This window comes from Patella vulgata, chromosome 4 (assembly GCF_932274485.2).
Source record: "Patella vulgata chromosome 4, xgPatVulg1.2, whole genome shotgun sequence".
Lineage (NCBI taxonomy): Eukaryota > Metazoa > Mollusca > Gastropoda > Patellidae > Patella > Patella vulgata.
The window spans coordinates 9,210,541-9,236,267 of record NC_065882.2 but is presented as its reverse complement, the minus strand read 5'-3'; the positions used below and the strand labels follow the sequence as shown (position 1 = coordinate 9,236,267).

Genomic DNA, 25,727 nt, shown 5'->3' with positions numbered 1-25,727 from the left:
CTTAATTTCGCCTCAAAGCATGTATACGAATTATCTAGGAAAGTTTTCGACGAACAAACTGGAGTGGCATAATAATATTAGTAAACATGTAACTTTGTGTACTCTCTCTCTCTCTCCCTCTCTCTCTCTCTGACATAACTACCGAAATGACCTAGTTTGTGTCGAGTGGAAACCATGCAAAAATATACGGTAAAAATGATTACCACTGTCTCGATTTTCCAGTTACCCCTCTTAATAACCCAAAACAAACAAACATTAACCCATACTATCAGAAATCAGCCCCCTACGGTAAAATAACGGACCAGTGTTACCCTAATATGAGATAAAAGTATAGTTATTTGAATAACAACACGTTTAGATGTGGGACCACGGTGGATGAGTGGGTATCGCGCTGTCTCATTGACAAAGAGGTTTCTGGTTGTCCAAGCAATTTTCTCTACTATTCTGCCCCGACTGAGTTAATGAAGACGGGCATATGGCATACAGTGTACTATGAGGGGGATTTTTCCAGGGCAGCGGTACTATTGTCTACTCCTATATCGAATTCCAACTGCCAAGGGATCTTTTACGTGCACGCCAATGTGTATACGGGACCTCGGTTTTTCGTCCCATCCGAACGACTAGACAGCTATCCTTTTCAGACCCTTCGTCCCGCACCTCTGGCAATGGGAACCCGCGTCGGAATAGGCACCATTAATCAGGCACAGATAATAAAGTAGTATCTGTGGACGAACGAAGATTTGGTCTTTTCTGTTTGTAGAATGTGAATAATTGTTTCACGTAGGAGGGAGCAGTATTAGAGAAATGAAATAAAAAGGCTTTAACGTCCTACTATTCTACTCCGACTGGGCTAATGAAGACGGGCATACGTCATACACTGTGCTATGAGGGATATTTCGCCTGTACAGCGGCACTATGGCCTATCAAATTTCAACTGCCAGGGATCTTTTACGTGCACGCCAATGTATATACGGGTCCTCGGTTTTTCTTACCATCAGAACGGCTAGACAGCTGTCCTTGCCAGGTCCTCCGTCCTACACCACTGATAAGGGGGGGGGGGCTTTCTCGGCTAAGGCAGGGATGGAACATAGAACCTGCAGGTTATCGACCAACGTCTTACTCGCCTTTTCGACCCCTCCTCCCTCCCAAAAATTAACTCCACTGACAAGGGGGAACATTCTCGGCCAAGGCAGGGATAGAACACGGAACCTGCAGGTTATCGAGCCGATGTTTTAATCGCCTTTTCGCCCCCTTTCTCACTCCGGAAAAGTAACTCCACTGACCAGGGGGAACTTTCTCGGCTAAGGCAGGGATGGACCACGGGACCTGCAGGTTAGCGACCCCCCGTGTTACTCGCCTTTTCGTCCACCAACCTCCCTCCCGAGTAGTAACTCAACTGACAAGAGGGAACTTTCTCGGCTAAGGCAGGGATGGACCACGGGACCTGCAGGTTAGCGACCCCCCGTGTTACTCGCCTTTTCGACCCCACCCCCATGAAAAGTAACTCCGCTGACAAGGGAGAGCTTTCCCAACAAACGTAGGGATGGAACACGGAACCCACAGGTTAGCGATCCTTTTCGTCCCCTCCCCCCTTGCCTCCCTCCAGAAAAATAACTCTAGGAACTCAAGGGATTACAATCCAATTTTTTTATTACTGAATAAACTATTATCTACATAAATAATAAATTATAACTATTATACAATAATTATAAGTAATAATATACACTAATAATTATAATGAAATAATATACTTTGGTAATCATTGGTTAACTAAGCTGCTAGTTGACGAAATTTTCTTCCACGAGCCTTAAATGATCGTGCCCGTTTCCTTGTCTTTGTTGGTGTTTCGAGGTATTCCTGTAAGATACAAAAAGATACACAATTTTAGTAGAGAGCGTAAGAAAAATGGCGGTTTAAAGTCATCACAGCCCAGGCTATGTAATTTCGGCACTAGCATAATATGGTACGTTTGTTTTCGATAACTCACATGCTCATATAGCCCCTATAGTCCGTCAAGCAGTTCAAAATATCAGAGAGCCACGGTGGCTAAGTGAGTATGACGTAGGCACGTTAACCTGGAGGTCCCGTGTTCGATCCCTGCATTGGTGGAGAAAGTCCATCGGGAATTTTCCGGCGTGGTTCCCTCCTTTTCAGTGGTACAGGGCGGCAGGGTCTGACAAGGGACAATATATAGTCGTTCGGATGGGATGAAAAACCGAGGTCCCGTGTACCAGCAAAAGATCCATTGCCAGTTGAAAATCGATATAAAAGTAGGCGGTAGGGCCGTGGTCCGGACACAATTGTCCCCATAGCACACTGTATGGCACTTGCCCATCTTCATCAACCCAGTCGGAGTAGAACAATAGGACGTTAAACCCCATTCATTTCATTTTGTATTACAGACAATTCTTAATTTGAGAAAAATACTATGTTTATGACCCTTGTCCCGCGCATGGCTATACATCCTCGTCTAATGTTTGCTTACCTGTAGATCTTTCTTAAATCCATTGACATCAGTTTGATTCTTGGCTGGGAAATACTGAAAATATAAAATATTTCCCCATGTTATATAATATACAAAATATCAATTATTTACGTGTATAGTACAGCTTCATAAAATATATGTATGAGTCGTACGGGGATGGGCGGAGAGGAGGGGTTTAACGTCCACTCGACACAAACTAGTTCATTTCGGGACTAACATATGGTATAATTTTATTTCAATAATTCGCTTGCGCGTAGGGGTCTTTAGTAGTGGGAGGAAACCGGAGGACCCGGAGAAAACCCACGAGGTTGGACAGGCGACCCTACTCCTAGTCACGTACAACCGGGGATTCGAAACCACGCCAGTTGACTCAATGACAGGCCTTATGATAAAGCACGCACGTGCTAACCATTCGGCCTTCGGTATCAAGGGTCCAAAATATTTTTACAATAAAGCTCCCTTTCAATGATCGTAAAATAAAAATAATGAACTGAGTCTTTAGTATACATTCTTTCGTTTGGCGTCTCAATGACTTCAAACGCTAAACCTTTCTGAAAATGAACCGATAGTGCTAATGAAGACGGGCATACGTCATACAGTGTACTGTGAGGGAAAGTGTGCCGGGACAGGCGCGCTACGGCCTACTCTTATATACTCTTATATACGGTCAGGCCAATATCTACACGGGACCTCGGGTTTTTAGGCCTCCGTCCTGCACCACTGACAACTGTGAACCACGCCGCAAAATCCCGATGAACTTTTGGGGTCTTCTGAAAATGAAATAATCGTATCAGAAGGGAGATAAGTCTCATGACAATATACTTACGTCATCGTACATTTTCTTGAGTGAATCTTGTGTTGGTAGATATTTGTCGGCCATGTTCTTCATATCTTGTATGTAACCCTTGTATAAGTCCGTTGGTAGGCGATCAAGGGAGGTAAGCGGCAAGGGGAGATAAACATCAGCCTGGAGCTCTCCTTGTGTGGGGTTAAAATAGGTCACGTTCACACTGGGAATGAAGCTGAATTTTGCTTTGAATTTCTCGATCTCTTCTCGGACCATCTGTTTTAAAAGTTCTTTCAATTCCTGCAACTGAAGTTTGGCGTTGTTTTCAACCTGCCAATAACCGTAGGCCCATTTACCCTGGAAACATATATTTATTTATATACAAACAGTTAATACAAAGTAATGTCACTATTTCAAGTATTCGCTTTTCATTAGAAGTGAGAAAAACCGGGGATAATCCACACGATTGGGAAGGTGACCTCCTCATTGTCACGGACAAACACAGGGTCGAACACCACAACCACAACCACATGAATCCATACCAGGTCTTATGATTTAAAGCGCACCTGTTAGACTATTCATGATCACAACGGTATGATCTTAAACGCAACAGTTACACCATTCATTCGGTCAGCACGCCTTCCCCACATCCACCCTATATCCAGTATAATGAGATTAAAGACACCGGCGAGTAAGCTACGCAGTATAGACAAATGGCACGAAAGAGTTATTTTGTCACATATAATTGACACGAGTGAGAAAAGTTCGTCATAGACATTTGGCACGAAAGCGTCACGTCCTCAGAAACAACTGATAAGAACGAATCATATCTTCATAAACAATTGGTACGAAAGGGTCAATTCTTAATAAACTATTGGCACGAAAGTGCCATTCTTTCTTAAACAATTGGAACGAAAGAGTCATGTCTTATATAAAAAAAAAACCCTGGTACGAAAGGTTAATATCGTCAGGGAAGACAGAACGAGTCATGTCTTCATAAACAATTGGTACCAAAGAATGATATGTTCTTAAACAATAGGTACGAAATGGTCAATACTTAATAAACTATTTGCACGAAAGTGCCATTCCTTCCTAAACAATTGGTACGAAAGAGTAATGTCTGGCACGAAAGGTTAAGCTCGTCAGAGAGGAAAGAATTAGTGTTTCGAAAGGAAATTACACATACCTCTTGGTAAGCTGCATTGGCCATTGAATGTACATATTTGACGTCATCTCTCTTCATGAACTGATCAAAATGGCCGTTAATCGCGGAGTGTATATTATTAATGGCGTCATTGTAGTGTTCACCGAGCTTCATGGAACTAATAAGATCGCCCAGCTTTTGGTTGATTCCAGTCAAATATTCCCCATAGTTGGCGTTTTTCAGATCCTGTAGTTTCTGGTGCAACATTTGAACCCGTGGATGGTTGGTGATTTTAACTACTGCATCTGTAACGTTGAAAATGATAATATGAAATAAGCATACGGAAGAATACAAGAGTTATGTACCCTGTCACACGACGATATTCGAAGTCTAAAATCTTTAAAGTAAAGTCACATAAAGCTGCATTTGAACAACAGAAGTTGTTGCGTTTTGATCATTTTCTCATATTTTATCTGCAGAGCTCACACAATACGTGCAACTGGGTGGTCGAATGGTTTAACGCATGCGTGTTAGATCATCAGAGAGAGAGAGATGGATTTTAACGTCCACTTGACACAAACTAGGTAATTTTAGGACTAACATATGGTTCAATTTTTATTTCAATAATTCGATTGCGTGTAGGGGTCTTTAGCAGTGGGAAGAAACCCACGAGATTGAACAGGCGACCCTGTTCCTTGTCACGTACAATTGGGGAATCGAAACCACGCCAGTTGACTCACTGATAGACCTTATGATGCAGCGCGCACGCGCTAACCCTACGGCCACCCACCCCCACCCCTACAAGAGTATTTATATCTTACCATTAACATGTGCTTGTACCAAGTTTGTATGTTTTTCTACACATTGTCTGATATCAGCTATAATTGTTTCTATATATTCATTTACATCTTCAATTATCTTCTCACTCATCATCTACAGTAAATATTATACATCTGATTAATACTTGAATAGAATAGAGTAGGATAGTATAGGATAGGATACCGATTCTCCTTATTCTATTAGTGTTTAACGCCCTTTCCAATTCCACTGAGGATGATATTGCAGACAAGATGTGTTTTTTTTTAGTTATGCGCACGCTCAGTTTTTTTCCCGGGGGGTGGGGGGGGGGGCGGAGTAAACTCAAGCGGTTCAGAACAGAAAGCGCCTCTATCTCCATATCACATATGCTCAGTTTAGTGATAGAAAAAGCAACCGCAAGCCAGAGATGACAGGGCAGCTAGAGCACGACCGTAAGCCAGAGATGACCCACCAGCTAGAGCACAAAGTGCGATACTCTACTACTCCAATAGGCGATCCCGACTCAAACCCTTTAGACCCTTTTAAAGCGCCCAATATCTATCATCAACTCACCTCGGCTTTGTAGAGAGCTTCATAATACTTTTGTCTGATTGGGTAAGCTTGGAATTGTTGAACAGCCGATGAAACACTTCCAATCATACTTTCGTAGGACTGTTTGTAGTGTCCAATCAGCTCTCTCAAATTGGTACTGAAATATAGAAAAAAAACATGAAGAGATGACGAATCTTCGCTGTCTTATTAGTTGTGATCAAACCTTGACAATATCACCTGTTTTTTGTAAAATCACATATGACAATAAAATGAATGAATGAAGACATTTCGCTGTAACGTATTGCAGAGGATACCGATGTGAGCTGTATTCGGGGCTGGAAGCTGTTTAAATTCCTCCTGTGCCGAACATGTATAATCAATCGAAACAGGTCTACCTGTTCCCATCCTATGCCAGACTAGTCACTTAATCCGTGACTAGCCCATCAGCCAGGTTTCTTAGCCAACATTACTCCACAATATTGCCCTAGGTGAAACCGGAAATAAAGCCCAAAAATAGAAATAGAATAAGAATCAGAAATGGGGTTTAACGTCCACTCAGTCAGGTTTCTTAGCCAACATTACTCTACAACCTAGGTAAAACCGGAAATAAAGCCCAAAAATAGAAATAGAATCAGAATCAGAAATGGGGTTTAACGTCCACTCGACACAAACTCGATCAATTCCTGACTAACACATGGTTCAATTTAATTTCAATAATTCGCTTGCGCGTAGGGGTCTTTAGCAGTGGGAGGAAACCGGAGGACCCGGAGAAAACCCACGAGGTTGGACAGGCGACCCTACTCCTTGTCACGTACAACCGGGGAATCGATACCACGTCAGTTGACTCAATGACAGACCTTGTGATACGGCACACACGCGCTAACCATTCGGCCATCAAACCCCTCAAGTAGAAATAGGCAGAGGGATTGTAACCGACATAGCCTGAATTTCGACCTGACATTGTCTCGCCATATTTCCATGGACTTTCCAGTCCGATATATTTGAAATATTTCAACATTATACTTACTGGCCTATGTAATAAAAGTTCTGTACTTTGTCGCCCATATCTCTGATATATAAATCATTTCTACTATGCATTCTTCTTAAATCTCGTACAAGATTTTTTAATTGTTCTTCAAGGAAAACCAATTCTTCTGACACCAAGGCAACGTATGGTTTTATTTCTTCGGCCAGGTTTTCAGATATTTGATTGTATTTGTGAGAAAGTTCGCGTCCAATTTGAGCCTTAGCTTCTTGTGATAGATGGTTGGATATCATCAACAGTTCTTGTAATTTCTGGTGTGAAAACATCTGAAGAAAAATAAATAAAAATGAGATGAAATGGGGTTGAATTACTTTACTGTAATGAGTGGGCTAATGCAGATGGACATACTCTTCATCGATTTGCAACTGTTAAGGGTTCTTTTACACGGGCGAACCTCGTCATTTCGCCACATTCACAAGACTAGATCCCTTTAATACGGGTGGACCTCGCCGTTTCGCCAGATCCACGACCTTCATTCTGCATCAATGAAAAGGGGAAACTGGGCTTGGAAAATCCTAAGGAACCATCTCATCCAACACGGTGATCTAAGGAACCTTCTCATCCAACACTGGGATCTACGGAACCCTCTAGTCCAACACGGGGATCCTAGCCGAAGTCACCGAGCCACCATAGCTTTCAGTACAGATAAATTTGCGAATACTCTTACCTTTAATTCCTCCACTATGGCTGGCCTCCATGTGATTCTAGAATGGAGAATTCTGGATGTGTTGAGCCGAGCTGACATAACGTTCTCCACAGTTCTTTGTCCATTGATCATTGTGTAGGCCTCGGTTCTAATGGCGCTGCTGTTGACGTATTTACCCTCCAAATGGAAGCTCTTAGACAGATCATCTACAAAATATAAAATTGCGTTCGTTAAGTAAGATGATTTAACGTAAAACGTAAACTCGCAACGAACTAGGTCACTTCTGGACTAACATAAGGTTCAATCTTATTTTATTATTCGCTTGCGCGTAGTTTGACTTTAGCAGCAGGAGGGAACCAGTGAATACCCAAGACGTTGGACAGGCGACCATACTCCTTGTCACGTACAACCGGGGAATCGAAACTACGCTATATGTTTTATTCAGGTTATCTGAATGGGATTGGGGAACATGCTTAACCTATGTAAAACCCTGGGAACTACGCTAGTTAACTCAATAGCAGACCTTATGATACACGTACTAACATCCCGAAATCCCCCCCCCCCTTTGCCAAAAGAACAAGCAACATAAAGGTCTGTTGCATCAGCAATGTGTTTTGTGGCTGGATATTTAAGAATAAACTGTATGTATATATATATATACTCAAATATAACCATCTTGACAATCAAGAACAAAACTATACAATATATATTATGTAATAAAACCTACTATTGTCATAGTTAGTCTGGAACTCAAATGTTTTCTCATCATACGAAAGTGCGGCAGAAACACTGGGCTTGTCGTCAATCATGTTCTTTAAAGTAGCGTGGAATGGTGACATGCTTTCAACTTCACCAGATAATTTCATCTTCTTCAGTGGATTAATAACCTACAATATAAACAGATGATTTCCTTTAAGGTGAATTTTATCATCTACAAAAGACGGAAAAATAAGCGAACCAGTTAAAGTGGAAGAGTTATCCATGATACATCTTGTATTTCCTATTTTGGGGCTCCATCCACATGTTATTGCACTCTAAGGCTTGATGACCAGAATGCCCATATCCTTGTAAACGAAATGAAATGGCGTTTAACATCCTACTGTTTTGTACCGACTGGGATAATGAAGAAGGGCACACGCCATACAATGTGCTAAGAGACACATTTTGCTCGGACAGTGGCAGCCTTGTAAACGCCACAACGACGATATAAAGCTACATTTTGATTTTATCTGTACGTACCTCGATGTTGATCTGTCGCCTGAGTTGATCTATTTCTCCCAGAAGTACCATGTTCATTTGTGTTCGTGATGCTGTAAGGTACTGAAGTTCCACACCAGTGCTGTACTTATCAGTGGACCGTCCAATGTGTGAAGTCAGCTGAACATCAGTGTCGGTGTATGGATGACTGATACCCAGAGACATGGTGTAGTTCTTGTGAGTTCTATCATAAGATACATCCTTAACGTTGGAGGTGAGGATCAGAGTTTTTCTGCTGTCTGGTGAATAAGATAACTCCGTCTTACCGTCAAATATAACTCGACCTCTATATACTGTCATTTCAGAGCCAATTCGGATGTCCTGAAATAATGATACACAATCTTTGATGAATATAATAACTAGACACCTTTTTTTGTGGGAAAACATATGTTCATTTCGTCGATGCATTGATGTGCTATGTGGAGTGGGTATCTGCCCACGTTTAAAAGTCCAGATTTGTTAAGAATTTAAGACAATTTAATATTTAGATTTGTCACAGTGAATGGGTCATTTTAAAAACAAACCAACCCAAACCTGCCTGCATTTATTCACATTAAAGAAAATGAAATGAAATGGGGTTTAACCCCCTACTGTTCTGCTCCGAACTGGGCTAGTGATGACGGAAGGAGACATAAGACTTACTTACCCTTTTAATAGATGGCAAGCTAAGCGTGAGATCAACTTTATTGGTTCTTTGTCCGGGTTCTAGACTAGCTTTAAACCCGAATTTCTTGGATTCATCTCGACCAGAATCCCACATTATAGACCCATCAACATTCTTACGAGCTGGAGCATTAGTCGTTGATCCTTCTAAGGCAATGGTTCGCATGGGTAGTTCAATCTTTAGATCCCCATTGATCATTTTGTGGTTTCGACGGTTTTTCTCCGACAAGTTCAGCTCGTAACCAAGTCTCTGTCCTTTGTGGTCGTTCCATATGATGGCTCCGTGGCTCTTTACTGTATTGTCTGAGGTTTGAACAACACCACTCACGCCCATAGTTCTTACTGGGTGGATCAATTTAACGTTGAATTCCTTGTCAATATCAAATCGACCGCCGTTGGGAGTGAAAGAAGATTGGAATCGGAGATTATGTTCTGGGTGTCGTTTGTTCCAGTTGACGTATACATCACCACCAATGATGCGATCCTTCTGGATAGTCAATTTCATTTCCATAGGGTATGGTTTATTCATGTCAATGGACATTTCGGGTCGATCAGCTGTGATAACTTCCACGTCCATATCAACGATTTGATTTTCGTTCAAGGAAGCTGAAAGGGATTCGGCGTATTTGTCCCCATTCTGTGTGCTTTTCATATTGATGGTCGTTGTTTTGACAACCTCGAAGGGAGTTGATAAAGTGACAGTACCCGTGTGTGATTCTGAAGACCATCCTTCTGTCTTTTGATAAGAGCCGTCCATTTCAATTTTCTTGTTGGGCTCCCATCCGACAAGGAAATGTGCATTAGCTTCACGGCCGTACTTTTCGTTTTCAGCACTGAACCTTAGTTCTTCCATGTGTGTGATTGGACTGGTTAGCTCGGCGTTAGCCTGAAAAGATGTTGGTGAAACATATCGGAATTGAACTTCGGTATCTACCCGACCTGTTGGTTTGGAATCTACTGTAGCAGTGGTTTGGAAATCTTTCAATTGTCCCAAGTGAGTAAAGCTGATATCAACAAAGTCTAATTTATCAAATGGTGTACGGATACTTATTTTACCATTCATGGGAATGGCAGTGGTATCTAAATCTCCTTCGATGCTGTAGACCTTATTTTTGCCCAACTTTAATTTCATTTCAGCGCTTGGACGGAGCTTGTTCTTTCGCATATTGGCGGATAAGGACATGACCTTGTATCCACGGAATGGTGTTTTTACACTCCAGTCAAAGGTGTTTAGGTTTGCAGATTTGACTCGCAATTCAGATACAATCTGTTGTCTATTTCCATATTCAGCACTGATGTTGGAATCGACAGAACTGCCATCCACGGTATGTTTATAATCCAGCTTTGTTTCTTCAAATCCACCGAATGGCGTATTGACCTGAAGATTAGCCTCAACGCGTTTCCAATCAAATTGATAAAGGCTTCCAGTGGCTGAAACTTCCTGTCCGTCCATGTATCTCAAATTGGCACCGGCGTTATATCGGTTTCCTTGGCGGTTATAGTCAACGTTAGCAGCCAAATCTGTGAAGTTGATGAATGGTGTATTGACTGATGCGTCTACGTGTACCTTGTCGGCACTAATTTTGTATGTGGCTTGAGCTAAGATTTCTCCTTCGTTGATCTTTCCAGTAGCGTGAAGTCCACCATCGGTCAGTTCTCCTCGTTTAACAACGTTGACATAAGCTCGGTTGGCTGATCCGTAGTATTTATAGTCACCGTCAAGGATAACGGTCATAGAATCATCACCATCTGTAATCTTTGATTCGTAACCAGCGGAAATCTTTGATCCCAGAGAGACTCGAAGTTTGGTGCTGCAGTTCTTCAACGGAATTCCGGAATGTGAGAAGGACAAGTCAAGATCTTCCATGAACATACCTTGAAGACTGAGGGAGGAAGACAGTCTTTCCTGTGGTTTGTACGTGTTATTGACGCTACACTCGATGACTTTCTTTCCGTCATAGTTGAAAGCAGCCTTGGCGGTAAAGTCATTTAATCCACCAGTCTTTTCGAAAGAGACGGTAGTATCCTTGATCTTATCGGAGGAACCTTTCATTGTGAATAGGCCACTAGTATTTCCATTGAGTCTGAAGTTGGTAATGACTTTGAGAATTTCACCTAGAAGTTCAGCTTCACCCTGAAGCCTGAAATTTCGTACTTCTCCTTCTCCTTTCAAGATAAGTCGGTTTGTTGTATAATTCTCGAAGGGTGTGGTAACTATGATATTGCAAGACATTGGCGCATTAGACAGACTAATATCAGCTACGATTTCCTTGTTATAACCGTAAGATGCTTTGGCGTGTCCTACAAGGGTGCTATTTGTCATCTCGTGGTTGTATGCGTAACCCATTTGTTCATAACCTTGGTATGGAGTAGATATTTCACAAGAGACCCGGACCTGTTTCACGCCGTCATCAAAAAAGTTTACGTTACCGGTGTAAGTTGAATCCAGATAACGGATGTTACCTTCAGACTTAAAGTTGTGTAAGGAACCATCGTGGCTGAATGATACAGATATGTCTTTGTCTTCAAAATAGGGTGCCTCAACAGTTAGAGATCCCATAATGTTGTCCATAAATTTGAAGTTTCCAACGACGGAGGCAACATGCTCGTCACAAGTGGCTCTTATTTCACCTCTCGTATTATTCCATTCGCCATCTTTGTTTAACTTAATACCGAATTTTCGACCTTCACCATCCAAAAGGTAATCTACATCACTAGAAAGATCAATAGATGGGAGTTGAATATTGAATTTGGTATCAGCTTCTACCATGTTGTCATGTCCCAAAGAGGAAGAGAGTTTTGTCTGGAAGTTATTTGGAAGTCCGTAATGGTCAAAATCCAGTTTAAATGGAGCTGTGTAGGGGTTCTTTAGGAAAATGTTAGTTTTTATTAATCCTCTTCTAATTTTGTTGTCCAAGTAAGCTTTAATTTCTTTATTTTTTCCATAATTGAAAGACGATTTAAAGGTGAAATCATCCAGCTCTCCGTTTTTCGTCACGGATGCTTTCAGTTCTTCAAAGCCATCAAATGGACTGTGGAAGATAATAGACCCAGATGTCGTAGAATCATGGCTAAAGTTAATTTCAGCATCAAATATTTTGTTGCCAATCTGTACGTCTCCGCTAGATTGGAAGTTGGTCAAGATACCGTTATGTTTGAAGGTTGATCTGCTGACCTCATATCCACGGGAAGGAGTCTTGACCACAAGTGAACCATCAATACCATCCTTCATCGTCAATAAAAGATCGCCTTCAAGTGTCTTGTGTGGAGCGTAATTGATTTCAGCATGGGTCTGGATATGATGTTGGTTGTGCATATGACGGACACTACCCCCAACTTGTTTAAGGTGTTCGAAGGGAGTTTTCAATTTAATATCGAAGGTATATGGTGAGTCCAAGTTGTAGAGGCTATCCAAGGTGATGACCTTTCCTGGGTAATATTCGATTTCGATCTTTGAATTACGTCCGGTATTTTCCAAACGGCTTGAAACATCGGCCTGGGCGTAACGGAACTCTTTGAACGGAGTATCAAGTCTGAGTGTACCTGTGATATCGGATCTCCAGTTGGCATTGAGTGATGTTGCAAATTTTTCAACAATGGGCAAGAGTTTGAACTCGGCTTGGCTATTGATGTCGTACATGCCATTCGAGAAGTGGAACCCGGTCTCCAGTTCCCGGATTTTATCAAATGGAGTTAATAGTTTAGCCTTGAACATCTTCTGGTCTTCCCATCCCAAGCGTGTTTCAACTTCAACAGTTTTTCTGACATTGTATTCAACGTTGCCGGTGGTGATCCATACACCTCCCTCCTTTTTGTTGTTGGCCGTTACAACAATTGATCGTAAATGCTTGAACGGTGTAGTTATGCTTAGGCTACCATCCAGTGTTGTTGGTAAATCGCCAGAGATAAAACCATCGGCTACTATTTTCATTCTTGGTGCCCACTGTAATTCCATACGGCTGTTGTAGGGTGAGCTAGTTTCTACGTTCAGTGAACCGGATAAGTCTTCAGTATATGGGGTTGTGGCCGCAACATTGAAGATAACATTCCTGACACCTCTTCTGTAATTAATACTGCTTGAGCCAATAACTCGCTGATCGCGCTTGACGGTTGTGGAATGAACGATACTTTCACGTTCAAATTCATTATTAAAATCGACAATGACATCACGAAGTTTGTTCCACGGAGTCTGGAGTGTTATCTTTCCATTCAATGTCTTGGTGGCAGATGAAGAGTAACTTCCAGACACGTCAAACTGTATTTTGTATTTCCTGTTCCAGGTGGTTGAGAAGTCAGTCTTGAAGTCAGAATCTGTTAAGACCAAGTTCCAGTTTGATGTACTTCTATGGTAGGGCGCTGACACTATTAACTTTCCTGTATGATTCATGTTCCATCCAAAACCATTTGCAGTCATGTCCAAGTCGTAAGAGTACTTTTTACTATTATGGTCAATGGAAACGTCTGCAATGTATCTATCACCAACGCTAACGTAGTTCAGTCTGGCAATGATAGATTCCATATCTTTGAAATTTGACTTGAAGGTAATGAGTGCATCGGGGCCCCTTTGTCTTATACTGCCGGGTGGGTTGATTTGGAACTCTATGTCAGCATATTGCTTCTCAAGTTTTGCTTTCAAGGTGGCTGTGAGGGTGTTTGCAAATTTATGTGAAAATGCTGCAGACATGCTTCTGTAGTTAACGAATGGGGTTTTCAATTCAATTTCTATACTCGATTCATCAGCTTTAAATGGCTTCATGGTGATGCCTGTTGATATCTGTTTCTGGTCTGCCCAGGAGACCATACCTGTAATCGTGGTGTCACTCGGGTTTTTATTGTAACTGAATACAGTAGATAGCTTGGGAAGGATCTCAAAAGGTGTGGTAACCGTCAAATCGGTGTCAATTTGTCCTCTACGGTTTGAATGAACAAGATCCATGTTGATTTTATCTTTTCTGTTCCAGGCAACGTCGACATGGGTGTTGATGTCAGTATTTACTCCGTTTCCTTTGTGGCTGGCGTTAACAGAAATGGTTCTTCCTGGATAAATAATTTTCAGATTTCCATTCATGTCGGCTAATGATTTGAAGTCCACGCCACCATCTAGGACAACCTTGGTATTCGCGTTTCTATTTTCGACATCCCAGTTGACTGCCAATTTACCGCCATATTGTGAGCCTTTCATTGTGGTATCGAGATCAGCGGACAGTTTGCGGTATGGACAGTAAACCTCCAGGTCGACAACGTGGTTGTATTTGTCCTGGGATATTTTACTGGTTGTGAATCCATATTTAGATTTACCATGCTCCACTTCGGCTGCTGCTCTGAATTTGTTGAAGTTGAGGACGGTGCTTCCACTGAAAGTGATTGGTTGTTGCATGTCTATATCCAGATTGTAGTTCTTCATAACGTCTATCAGCATAGGTAACCTCATTTGGGAACTGATCACGTGTTTATCTTTGTTGGGTCGTCCATACTTAGTTGTAATGCTTAACTTCCGTTTGTTTATCTTCACGTTGAGATTATGGGTATACTCCTTCTTCACCTGGGTCAGATCTGTAATGATGCTTATTTGATTTTTGGGAAACGCCAAATTAAAATCTCCTACCATATTCAAGACTTTGCCTGCCTTTCTGCTGAGTTTTAAGTCGGACTTAACCTTTTGACCTTTACCGTATTCCAAAACCAGGTTGTTTTGTAGATCATTTCTGTCATGTTTGTGTTCACCGCTTAAGGTGAAATTTAAATCCTGAAAAAATGAAATAGAATATTTAAATGAAGACGTGGAAAGCATCGTAACTGCAATATCATTCTAATTTAACATCACATGGACCAACGTAATTTTTGGGACTAACTAATGATTTTCAATAATTCGAATGCGTGTAGGACAAAAACAAAGTACAGGAATTAAACCCTTTGTCGCGTGCACACTTGGGATTCATTCAACCAGAAAAGGAAAAACAGTCGGTCACCCAAAATTTCCCTGAAAGCCAAAGAGTATCAATAAGAGAGAAAGAGAAACGGGGTTTAACGTCCACTCGACACAAACTAGGTTTAATTTTATTTCAATAATTCGATTGCGCGTAGGTGTCTTTAGCAGTGGGAGGAAACTGGGGGACCCGGAGAAAACCCACGAGGTTGGACAGACGACCCTACTCCTTGTCACGTACAACCGGAAGTATCAACCAGAATGATATATCTCGATAACATGACTTACAAGCATTGGGAGCTCGGCGATAATTTCATAATCAGCTTTGGCTGCTGCTTTGTTTCCCTTGTGGTTGAATGTGGCATCCATAAATATTCTCTTGTCGTTTGTCTTTTTGCTGAGCCATTTACCGTAACGAACTTCAACTGTTGCCTCGCTATGACGTTTATTGTGAGCTAGGTCCAGTTTTGTTATAAAGTTGTACTCTGGATTATTCTTAACATCAAAATTACTGAAATGTCAAAATTTATCTTGGGTGAATATAAACTCTTAGTGGAACAACGCGCTTTTAATCTGCTACAGATTAAAAATTTAATTCAAAAATGGCAAAGCGAGGCTAAGTCTCGAATATACCAGTGTTCTGGTTAACACAATGCACACATCCTGTCAAAACTACAAACAGTAATAACTTAGCTCCGAATGAAGTAATTTGAATGAAATTGGGTTTAACGCCCACTGGACACAAACTAGGTCATTTCGGGACTAACACATGGTTCAATTTTATTTCTATAATTCACTTGCGCGTAGGGGTCTTTAGCAGTGGGAGGAAACCGGAGGACCCGGAGAAAACCCACGAGGTTTGACAGGCGACCCTACTCCTTGTCACGTACAACCGGGGAATTGAAACCACGCCAGTTGACTCAATGACAGACCTTATGATACAGCGCGCACGTACTAACCATTCGTCCACCCAACCACCCTAATTTATTGAAGCGAACACGATCAATCACATCCGCATTCGTTTTAAATTCAACTTAGTTTTATCTTCAGTCAAAGTTGAACCTATATTCCCATGTCTTAATTACACGAATAATCCACAAGATTGAACTCGACCATCAACAACACCAACAGTTTAAATGGTCAATTCAATAAAGGAATTCAGATACTAATACTGATAGGGCAGTGTTGCGTTCGAACATAGGTAGCGTTCCTGCAATATCAATTCTTGGCGCCAAACTAAATGAAATGAAATGGGGTTTGACGTCCTACTGCTCTGTTCCCACTGGGCTAATCAAGACGGGCATACGTCATATAGTTTTTTATGAAGAAGATGTTGCCTGGGCAGCGGTGCTATACGGCCTATACTTATATATTGACTTCCATCTTCAAGGGATCTTTCATGTACACAACAATATGTGCATGGGACCTCGGTTTTTCGTCCCATCCGAACGAGTACTACCGAAAACAAACTTACGTGCTAAGTGAGTATTTAGTAAGTGATTTGGTACTCTTGTTGTTGAATTTACCACTCATAATGATCTTATTCTTGGTTACTTTATGTATCGTGTAGTCCAAAACAACTCGGGAAGATACGACACCACTCTTAACTTTGTTAACAGTACCATCTACTTTAGCTGTCAGCCATTGTGAGGCAATTTTGATATCAGTGTCATATCTCACAAACTTCTTTCTTTCAACTCGGACGTTATTGACTGAAATAAATTAATGAATAAATGAAATGAAATGAAATGTTATGCCCTTTTTCTTTAGGGGGTGGGTATGTGGGTGTTGTGAGTCGCTTTCTACCATAAAGTAGTTCATTAAGTCAAGTGTCGCAGTTCAAACCACCAATTGTTAAACACCTCAATTCTCTTTCACTCACTTTAAGGGGTTTAGAGTGTCCTTTTTGTGGCTGGTTGTTCGCTACCTGTAAAAAAGCATTCGCCGTAAACATTGGATTGGATTGTACATTTATCGAAATAAATATAGTCGGATTACCGTGTTAGATACAATATTGGTATAAACTTACAGGCGATGCTGATGGGTTTTCGTAGCAGATCCTTAACTGTTGCGATTACTTTTCCTATTACAACCTTACCCGGACGGTGTTCCATATCACCATCAACAGATATCAAATGTTCGACGGGTGTTTTTACAGCGAATCTTGGGACGATTCTCATGAACGATGACTTCTTCTTGCTTATATCCATTTCTAAAACGGCTTCCATCGTGTATTCACCTCGTTTATCAAACTGAATACTGCCCCGGATGCTCTTTTCTTTGCTAGTATCAACAATGGCTCCTGCAAAAGATGGCAGTGGTTGGACACCACATAGTGGTATTACAAATAGCCCTGGGTGATCATTTCTTTATGAGTATCAATGATCTTTGTTGGAAGTTCCTTTACAATTACGACTTTTTGTCCAATTGATTTGGGGAGTCCACGAAACGTCCCAATCAACGAATTAATAATGCATTCTGCATATTACCAATACAAGTTGGTGGTCATTTCCCCTTTCAACCAATCATAAGACATACGAGGTTCTCCGTTTGACCTTTGGCGTTGTACGTAAATTTAGGACTATTATGTCCAGACGATATTCGTTACAAAGACATATTGTAGAACAGGTCCTGTATACATACTGACGTGCACGTTAAAGATCCCTTAGCAGTTGGAATTCAATATTTCCCTCATAGTTCACTGTATGACGTATGCCCGTCTTCATTAGCGCAGTCGGAGCAGAACAGTAGGACGTTAAACCCAATTTCATTTTATATTATAGAACAATATTACATTTGCATAATATAACAGGACAAAGAAAATCATACTTGATAGAAAAAATATAAATAAAAAATTGTTATTCAGATAAAATTACGCGTAATTAAAATAGCTCTGGATAATCTACCCGCGGGTTTAGGGGCTGGAATGATTGAGACTAAACATACCTTTGAGAGAGATTGGGTGATCAATAACACCAATTAATGATAGATCCGTCTCAAATCGTTTCTTGCCTTCGATTTCAACAGATCCAGCAAGAACGATATCTTTAGCTCCTGGTCGCGAAACTTCAATTCGAGGTGACAGTTTGGTTAATTTTCCTTCATTATTGACATCAACGATAGATCGGACTTCGTATTTTTCATCGTCTTTAACAAAACTTCCAATAAAGGCTTTCTGTTTTTCTTCTAAGATTGCATTTCCTGGAAAATAAAAAAAAGACAATCGAGTTATCTTATCCTTTAACATAAACCATGAAAGATTGAGACTAACGGACAACTTATCCGTGCAGAAGCGGAAACGCTGATATGCCGTTTATGTCAGCACAAACTCAAAGATGTAAACTTGTTTCCCATGTCGGGGGTCACGGTGGCTAAGTGGGTAGACGTTGTCTAGTAGTTCGGATGGCACGAAAACCAGAGGTCCCGTGTAGACATTGGCGTGCACGTAAAAGAAATTCGATATAAGAGTAGGCCGTAGTGCCACTTTCCCGGCAATATTTCCCTCATAGCACAATGTATGGCGTATTCCCATCGTCATTAGCCCAGTCGGAGCAGAATAGTAGGACGTTAATCCCATTTAAAATCATTTCTTCCCATGTCGATTTATTAAAATCATAAGCACTTTAGACGTACATAGTGGACCATTCCTTAATATGGAGAGAGATTGAGAAATGGGGTTTAAATTCCACTAGACACAAACAGGTCTTTCGGGACAAATATATCTGAATAATTCACTTGCGCGCATTGGTCTTAAGCTTTTTATTGGTTTACAGTCGTGGGACTATACAGCACAGCGGACGATCACGACCGGTCTTCGGGTTCATTCACTTCAATTGATGGTTATTGTTTATTTCTTGCAATGTCTACATGGTTGTGTCTTATCCAGAGGGGTTGTGTTGTCGATTTTGTTGTGCCTGTAGTGCAGCTCTCCTGCCATTACTATTTAAGTAGTACCAATATCATATCGTACCCCTGCAATCCCTATTTACCACTACATCATAACAAAATGTCTTACCTTTAAGAACCATCTTGGTCCATGGTGAAGTGGCACTGACTTCTACTTCCTTGTTTTTAAAATCAATGACCATGTCCATCGAGATTTTTCTTTTGGTTTTAGATCCTGGTGTGTCGAAAGCTAACTGTGCTACACTCTTTTCTTTTGTCTGTGAACAAGTAAAAAGTTAGGCTATATAATTTTATTACCTCCCCTCCCCAGACGGACATAGTTAATGTAAGGCCCCCAGTGACATTTACAGCCATGAGCTGCATGCAAACTTAAAGATACATTATGGGAGATAAGATAAAGAGATGTCAGTTCTCGCTATAATAGTCAAAAACTAGATAGTGTAAAGGTAATTTGCTGAAAATTTCAGTCAAATTGATCCACTATGAGCATAGAAAGAAGTGGGTGAAATTTTTGCATAGTCTCGGTCATCATTACTAACATCATTAATATAAACAGCATAGTCTCGATTATCCACTTTTATTGATTTAATTATCAATAGCCGTTAGCGGCATATATGAATCTAATCCAGCCAACATCGAAGGATAGCCTTGACATCGAGAGTTTATTATGGTCTGGATAAGTTAATTAATGTCTGATTGATAATTTAGATAACATTTCATGCCTAAAGAAAGACTTGTAATAAGCAGATTTTGCTCTTGCATAATGCATGTTTAATCCAACCTTGTCTCATCCATCCGATGACTAACCAAGGCAACTGCATCTCAAGCAAATACAGTAATGCAGCTAACAGTGTGGCTTGTAAAGTTTCCATGTAAACGTGAATTGGGTTGTTCGTTTAAAGTACACTGTATGGCGTATTTTCGTCTTCATTAGCCCAGTCGGAGCAGAACAGTAGGACGATAAACCCCATTTCATTTCATTTCCATACTCTCTGAAACATCATGCCCCCATCATCTCTATTAAAAGTGGACTAAGGTATTCCAGAAAAGATATAAAAAAATGAACAAACCTCTAAACGTTTAGCCAGTAATTTGTATCCAGAATGAGTATCCCGTTTGTGGAGTATAAGACTCATGCTAACTGGTCCAGTAAATGGGAAGTATGGAGCTGCATCAACCATGGAGGCGTTGGGATAACTCAATTCACCACACAGCTCAACACCAGTAAGATCAGCCATCTTTTTACCACTACAGAAAGATCGAGTTTTATAGTTGTTTTTGATCATTTCTTGTTCCTTCTCTACATCACCCATAATAGTGAAAAACGAGGATCTGGAAAACACAAAATAGTACATGTAAGTGAAAAAATATAGTCTAAATAGTCGATGCTAAGATACCAAAATGAAATGAAATGAAATGAGGTTTAACGTCCTACTGTTCTGCTCCTAAACTGGGCTAATGAAGACGGGCATACACCATACAGTGTGCTATGAGGGAAATGTTGCCCGGCATTGATCGAGAAAGTTCATCCAGATTTTCAGGCGTGGTTTCCACTTGTCAGTGATGCAGGACGGAGTGCCTGACAAGGACACCTGTCTAGTCGTTTGGATGGGACGAAAAACCAAGGTCCCGTTTATAAATTGGTGGTCACGTAAAAGATCCCTTAGGCCATAGTGCTGCTGCCCGGGCAAAATTTCCCTCATAGCGCACTCCATCTAAAATAACTCTTTAGATAATAAGATAATAGTACGCGGACCGAATAAGCAAGAACTAGATTGGAAGGCTCATCTTCCACCCAGTAGCTTCAACTTCTAGAATCTGGCTCCAAAGTATCAATCCATTGCTTTGTTCTATATTTTCTTTTGCATCCTACTGACTGTGAAATCAGTAGTGACGGATGTCGTTCACATGGTGAAGTACACTATTCAAAAAAAGTAGGGGATATTTGATTTTGGGGCATAATACTAAAATATGCAAATGACTACGAAAAAAGTCACTATAGAACCTAACAGAAGAAACATTTCCAGTTACATGTGACGCCCAAACGCACCAATAGCTACCGCATGGAATGCAGGTGATGCTTGGGATCATCATGGGGGTCCAACCCAAGATTTGCACGACTCTGACTTTGAATGTTACAGTCATTGTGGCATTGAATTCCAGGGTGGAAACATCAGTTTAATTGTTTTAGTGACCAGAAGACAAATTTTGATATGCGTCGGCTTACCCAAAATGAAAGGTTTCGTGCCCTTGGCATGCTACAGATCGGCACAACACAGGCGGTTGTGGCGCGGACGATGAATGTTTCTCAGTCTGTCATAAGCAGGCTATGGTCCAGATACCGCGATACACAATCTGTACAGGACAGACCACGCTCAGGTCGACCAAGGGCGACAACTCAAGCCCAGGATCGATTTATCCGTACCTTGGCCTTGAGAAATCGTGTCATCACAGCAAATCAGATCAGCGCTCGTCTTCAAACAGACACTGGTGTGAGAGTGAGTGGCCAGACGATTCGGAATCGACTGCATAGGGGTCACCTTCACGCCCGACGTCCTCGCGTGATCCCTTGTTTGAGAGATCATCACATTCAGGCAAGACGTCGTTGGTGTAGGGATCGTCAACACTGGGATAATCGACGCTGGAGCAATGTGATGTTTTCAGATGAGTCAAGGTTCACTGTTGATTTTTTGGACAGACGTAGGAGGGTGTGGCGTCGTCGAAACAGCGCTTCCAAGACGTTAACGTCATCAGACATGATCGATTTGGGGGTGGTTCTGTTATGGTGTGGGGAGGCATCACTGTTGCTGGAAGAACAGGCCAGTACTACCGGGACAACATCTTGGCAGTCCATGTTGTGCCGTTCGCACGACGTCATGGCCGCCGTTTCATCTTCCAGGATGACAACGCAAGATGTCACAGGGCCAGGATCGTTACAGGTTACCTCCAACAACAGAACATCACCACATTACCTTGGCCAGCACTGAGTCCCGACCTCTCCCCCATCGAGCATGTCTGGGACATGCTTGGACAGAGGTTACGTCAACGTCAACAACGTCCTGCCAATGTCCAAGAACTTGCTGCTGCGTTGCAACAGGAATGGGACAATCTGGACCAAAATGACCTTAGACGTCTCATTAGGAGTATGCCACGTCGGATCAATGCTTGTTTGGCAAACAGAGGAGGATTTACCCGTTACTGACTTGGTTGTGATGTTGTGGTAACTTTGCTGTTTGACCCCGGGTATCATTTTACCCTTATAATGGTCAGTCTGTGCCTTACTTAGTCTAACGATCATTTGGAATAAATCGATGAATGTGAACTTCATTTCATTTTGTCATTTGTTTCTTCGTCAGTTTCATTAGGTGACTTTAATAACACTTAAAAATCAAATATCCCCTACTTTTTTTGAATAGTATATCTGTACTACTTCGAGAAAATTTGGTAACCAATTCTTATTTGAGCAGTTCATATAGCTAACAAATATTCAGCAATGCTACGCAATACTACATGAGTTGGGCAAAACAATTCATAGAAACCATTCCACTTACTTGATGTCCAATACTTCCATTTTCTCTTCAGGGGTGTCGATATCAATTTCAAGAATTTTACCACGTTGGAGGGTTGCCGTTGTTTTAAGTGCAGTACTGGAGTGAAGGGTGCTGGTCATCTTCATTCCACTCTTGGTAAACAAAGCGTCAACACTCATTGATCCACTGATGGTAACAGCTCCACTGAAATATGGCAGAAGGAGATGGGGGTTTAACGTCCACTAGATAGAAACTAGGGACTAAAATATGGTTCAATTTCATTTCGCTTGCGCGTAGGAGTCTTTAGCAGTGGGAGGAAAATCGGAGAACCCTGAGAGAACCCACGAGGTTGGACGGGCGACCCTACTCCTTGTCTCGTACAATAGGGGAATCGAAACCACTTGATTCATTGACAGACTTAAACCATTCAGTCCTACCCTCTCCACTGAAATAAAGAACAAAGCACTAATACTTATTGATCTTCTGGGGGTGAAATGAAACCATCACACGATGCAGTGGTCGTCAAAGTCATCTGTGTGTGTGTCGATCTTGGAATTCGCTTTCAAATGATCCCTACCTTGGTTTGATGATTCCATCAATATGAAGACTTCTTGGGCTGGTGGCAACTTTACGAAGATCGACTGATCCAGATGCTTTTAGATCGATACTGGTGACTCCGTTGACTGTCAGGTTAAGAGGTAGACCAGCAGCAGTTGGGATAACCATACTAGAATCCAGGAACATCATACTCTGACTAAAGGAATAGTCGTGGTCTTTTGAAATTTTAATCAAGAATTCCAAGAAGTTGAAATCCTTTGATTTGAAATCATCGAAACCCTTGAAGTGATTGTACATCATCTCGTTGCCGAACACTCTCATATAAACTGATCCTCGCATCTGTTCTAATTTAGCTCGGCTCTGAAAGGATAAAAAATGACGATCTAATGAAACGATCCAGACCAGAAAAGGCTATAACCTATAATTCTAAAATGTCGAAAACATCAATATCAATTTAACCATACTAAACAATTTTCGTGTAAAATTTAAACGTCACAAGGTGGTTGACGTCACATTTCTTTAGCAGTGAGTCATGTATGGTATACTGCTCATACCGGTGATCTGAAATGGGTCTTAATGGGATATAGCTGTCGAAAATCCCGAGGAACCTTCTCTGCAAACACTGGGATCGGACTCTGGACGTATTGATTAATCTCCCAGTGTCTTATTCACTGGCCCTCCAAAGCTCCACAGGATGGGTGATTCAAATAAGAACAACAAGATAATGGTCTTAAATAGCCGCATTTATATATATTATTAATTAATGACATACCTTCTCAACGCTTGTCTTTGAACTCTTTTCTCCAAAATAACCAAATGGTCCCAAGTAGGTTTCCAGAAGATATTCCAAGCCTTCAATACGTCCACCAACTTCAAACAGGTTGACGGAGTTACCGAAAAGATCTACGGTAAGATTGACCATAGCAGATCTCGGGATGAAGGATTTACTGGACCAGATGACGTTGCTTTCAACCATGGCACCGGTATTGAGTCTATCAAACATGAAAGATCCCTCGTAATTTTTGGAATACTTTACTTTTTCCAAATCGAATTCCTTTTTAAGAGTTTCGTCATCAACAATGGATTTAAGGTTCTGTTTGTGTGGACAGTCAGTCTCCATTAAGTTGGTGAGATGTGACCAGATGAAAGATCCAACCTGGTTAGCTTCTTCTGCTGCCAATAGTGCACGGATTTCATTAAGGTTATCTTCAGTTGGGCAGTTCATCACTGTCAAATAAGCAGCGATTCTGAGCTCAGAATCTTCGTCTTTGTCTTCCAACAGGGACATGGCTTCGATTCTCTGAAATGAAAATCAAACCGATTATTTTCGGATAATAAGTACACATCAAATGTCTTTTCTTGGCCACACTTTGTTCAGCATTTTCGGAAAGACTTCGGAATAATGATTAGTCAATCGCTAAGCCCCGCTTTATGACGGTACTACATATTTATACTGGTGAAATAACGCATTTGGTTCAATTAAGATGCGGTTACAGGTCTTACTGGGATAATTAGGCTGAAACGCGGGGCAACTTCTATTGAATTCCACCTGTCAAGGGTTCTTTAACGTGCCCGCTAATGATTACACGGGACCTTTCATAAAATAGAGAACAAAAAGATGCATGTGACATATGGGTCAATCGCAAGGCTATACTTACATCAGCTGAGCATGGCAGACGTCGGAAGGCATCAAGGGCAGCAACTCTGACTTCGATTGGGTTTGACTGACGTGTAAGGCAATGAGATAGAGGGCCAGCAACACTTGAACTGTGACCAGCATTTCCAATAGCTCTTAGGGTCAATAGGACCTGTAATGGAATAATTCATAATTATAGATGATTTAGGATAACTGTGCAACACATTACAAACGAAACAAACCGTACTGAAATCCTTCAGCGATCGCCTAACTCCGAAATTGAAAGATTGCAGATCTTATTAACGAAAACATCTAATAAATAATTGGGCATGTGTTCATGTTAATGTTGTTGTTACCTTTCGATAAAGGTAATCCTGTGTTGTCTACTTGGTCAAATGTTTCCCAAATAACAACCCATGAAATAAATAAAGTCCTTTTACGATTTATCCAGCAAAACACTTACCTTCTGGAGGTTCTCATCCCGGACGTAACATCCGTATCCCAAATTCCTTTCTAGAGCTGAAATGATTCCAGTGACCTCATGCTCATCAGCACAGTTTGGGTTCTTTCTACAATAGTTGTTGACGAGAGATGAGATAGGTAGCATGGATTTATCGCCCAATTCATTCATATTCAGGATAGCCTGCAAGATAATAATAGGTGTCAGGTTAGAGAGAGAGAGAAAAATGGGGTTTAACGTCCACTCGACACAAACTAGGTCATTTCGGGACTAACATATGGTTTAATTTTATTTACATAATTCGCTTGCGCGTAGGGGTCTTTAGCAGTGGGAG

General features: G+C 41.2%; 1 protein-coding gene across 1 annotated transcript in view; it reads right to left on the bottom strand.

Moving 5' to 3' along the window:
* Positions 1–1,632: 1,632 nt before the first annotated feature.
* The window catches only part of LOC126819071 (uncharacterized), a 33,769-nt gene continuing 9,674 nt past the window's right edge, over positions 1,633–25,727 (bottom strand). Inside the window, exons 8-29 of the mRNA XM_050546898.2 lie at positions 25,397–25,576; positions 24,956–25,105; positions 24,070–24,597; positions 23,317–23,657; positions 22,761–22,943; positions 20,280–20,541; positions 19,319–19,466; positions 18,250–18,504; positions 17,333–17,605; positions 16,778–17,015; positions 15,592–15,814; positions 9,361–15,123; positions 8,697–9,035; positions 8,185–8,344; positions 7,479–7,663; positions 6,794–7,077; positions 5,788–5,923; positions 5,238–5,349; positions 4,459–4,721; positions 3,312–3,629; positions 2,486–2,539; positions 1,633–1,857 (exon numbers count right to left, since the gene is read on the bottom strand). Coding sequence (XP_050402855.1) covers positions 1,771–1,857; positions 2,486–2,539; positions 3,312–3,629; positions 4,459–4,721; positions 5,238–5,349; positions 5,788–5,923; positions 6,794–7,077; positions 7,479–7,663; positions 8,185–8,344; positions 8,697–9,035; positions 9,361–15,123; positions 15,592–15,814; positions 16,778–17,015; positions 17,333–17,605; positions 18,250–18,504; positions 19,319–19,466; positions 20,280–20,541; positions 22,761–22,943; positions 23,317–23,657; positions 24,070–24,597; positions 24,956–25,105; positions 25,397–25,576 — 10,482 coding nt within the window. The 3' untranslated portion in view covers positions 1,633–1,770. The remainder of the gene's footprint in view (positions 1,858–2,485; positions 2,540–3,311; positions 3,630–4,458; positions 4,722–5,237; positions 5,350–5,787; positions 5,924–6,793; positions 7,078–7,478; positions 7,664–8,184; positions 8,345–8,696; positions 9,036–9,360; positions 15,124–15,591; positions 15,815–16,777; positions 17,016–17,332; positions 17,606–18,249; positions 18,505–19,318; positions 19,467–20,279; positions 20,542–22,760; positions 22,944–23,316; positions 23,658–24,069; positions 24,598–24,955; positions 25,106–25,396; positions 25,577–25,727) is intronic.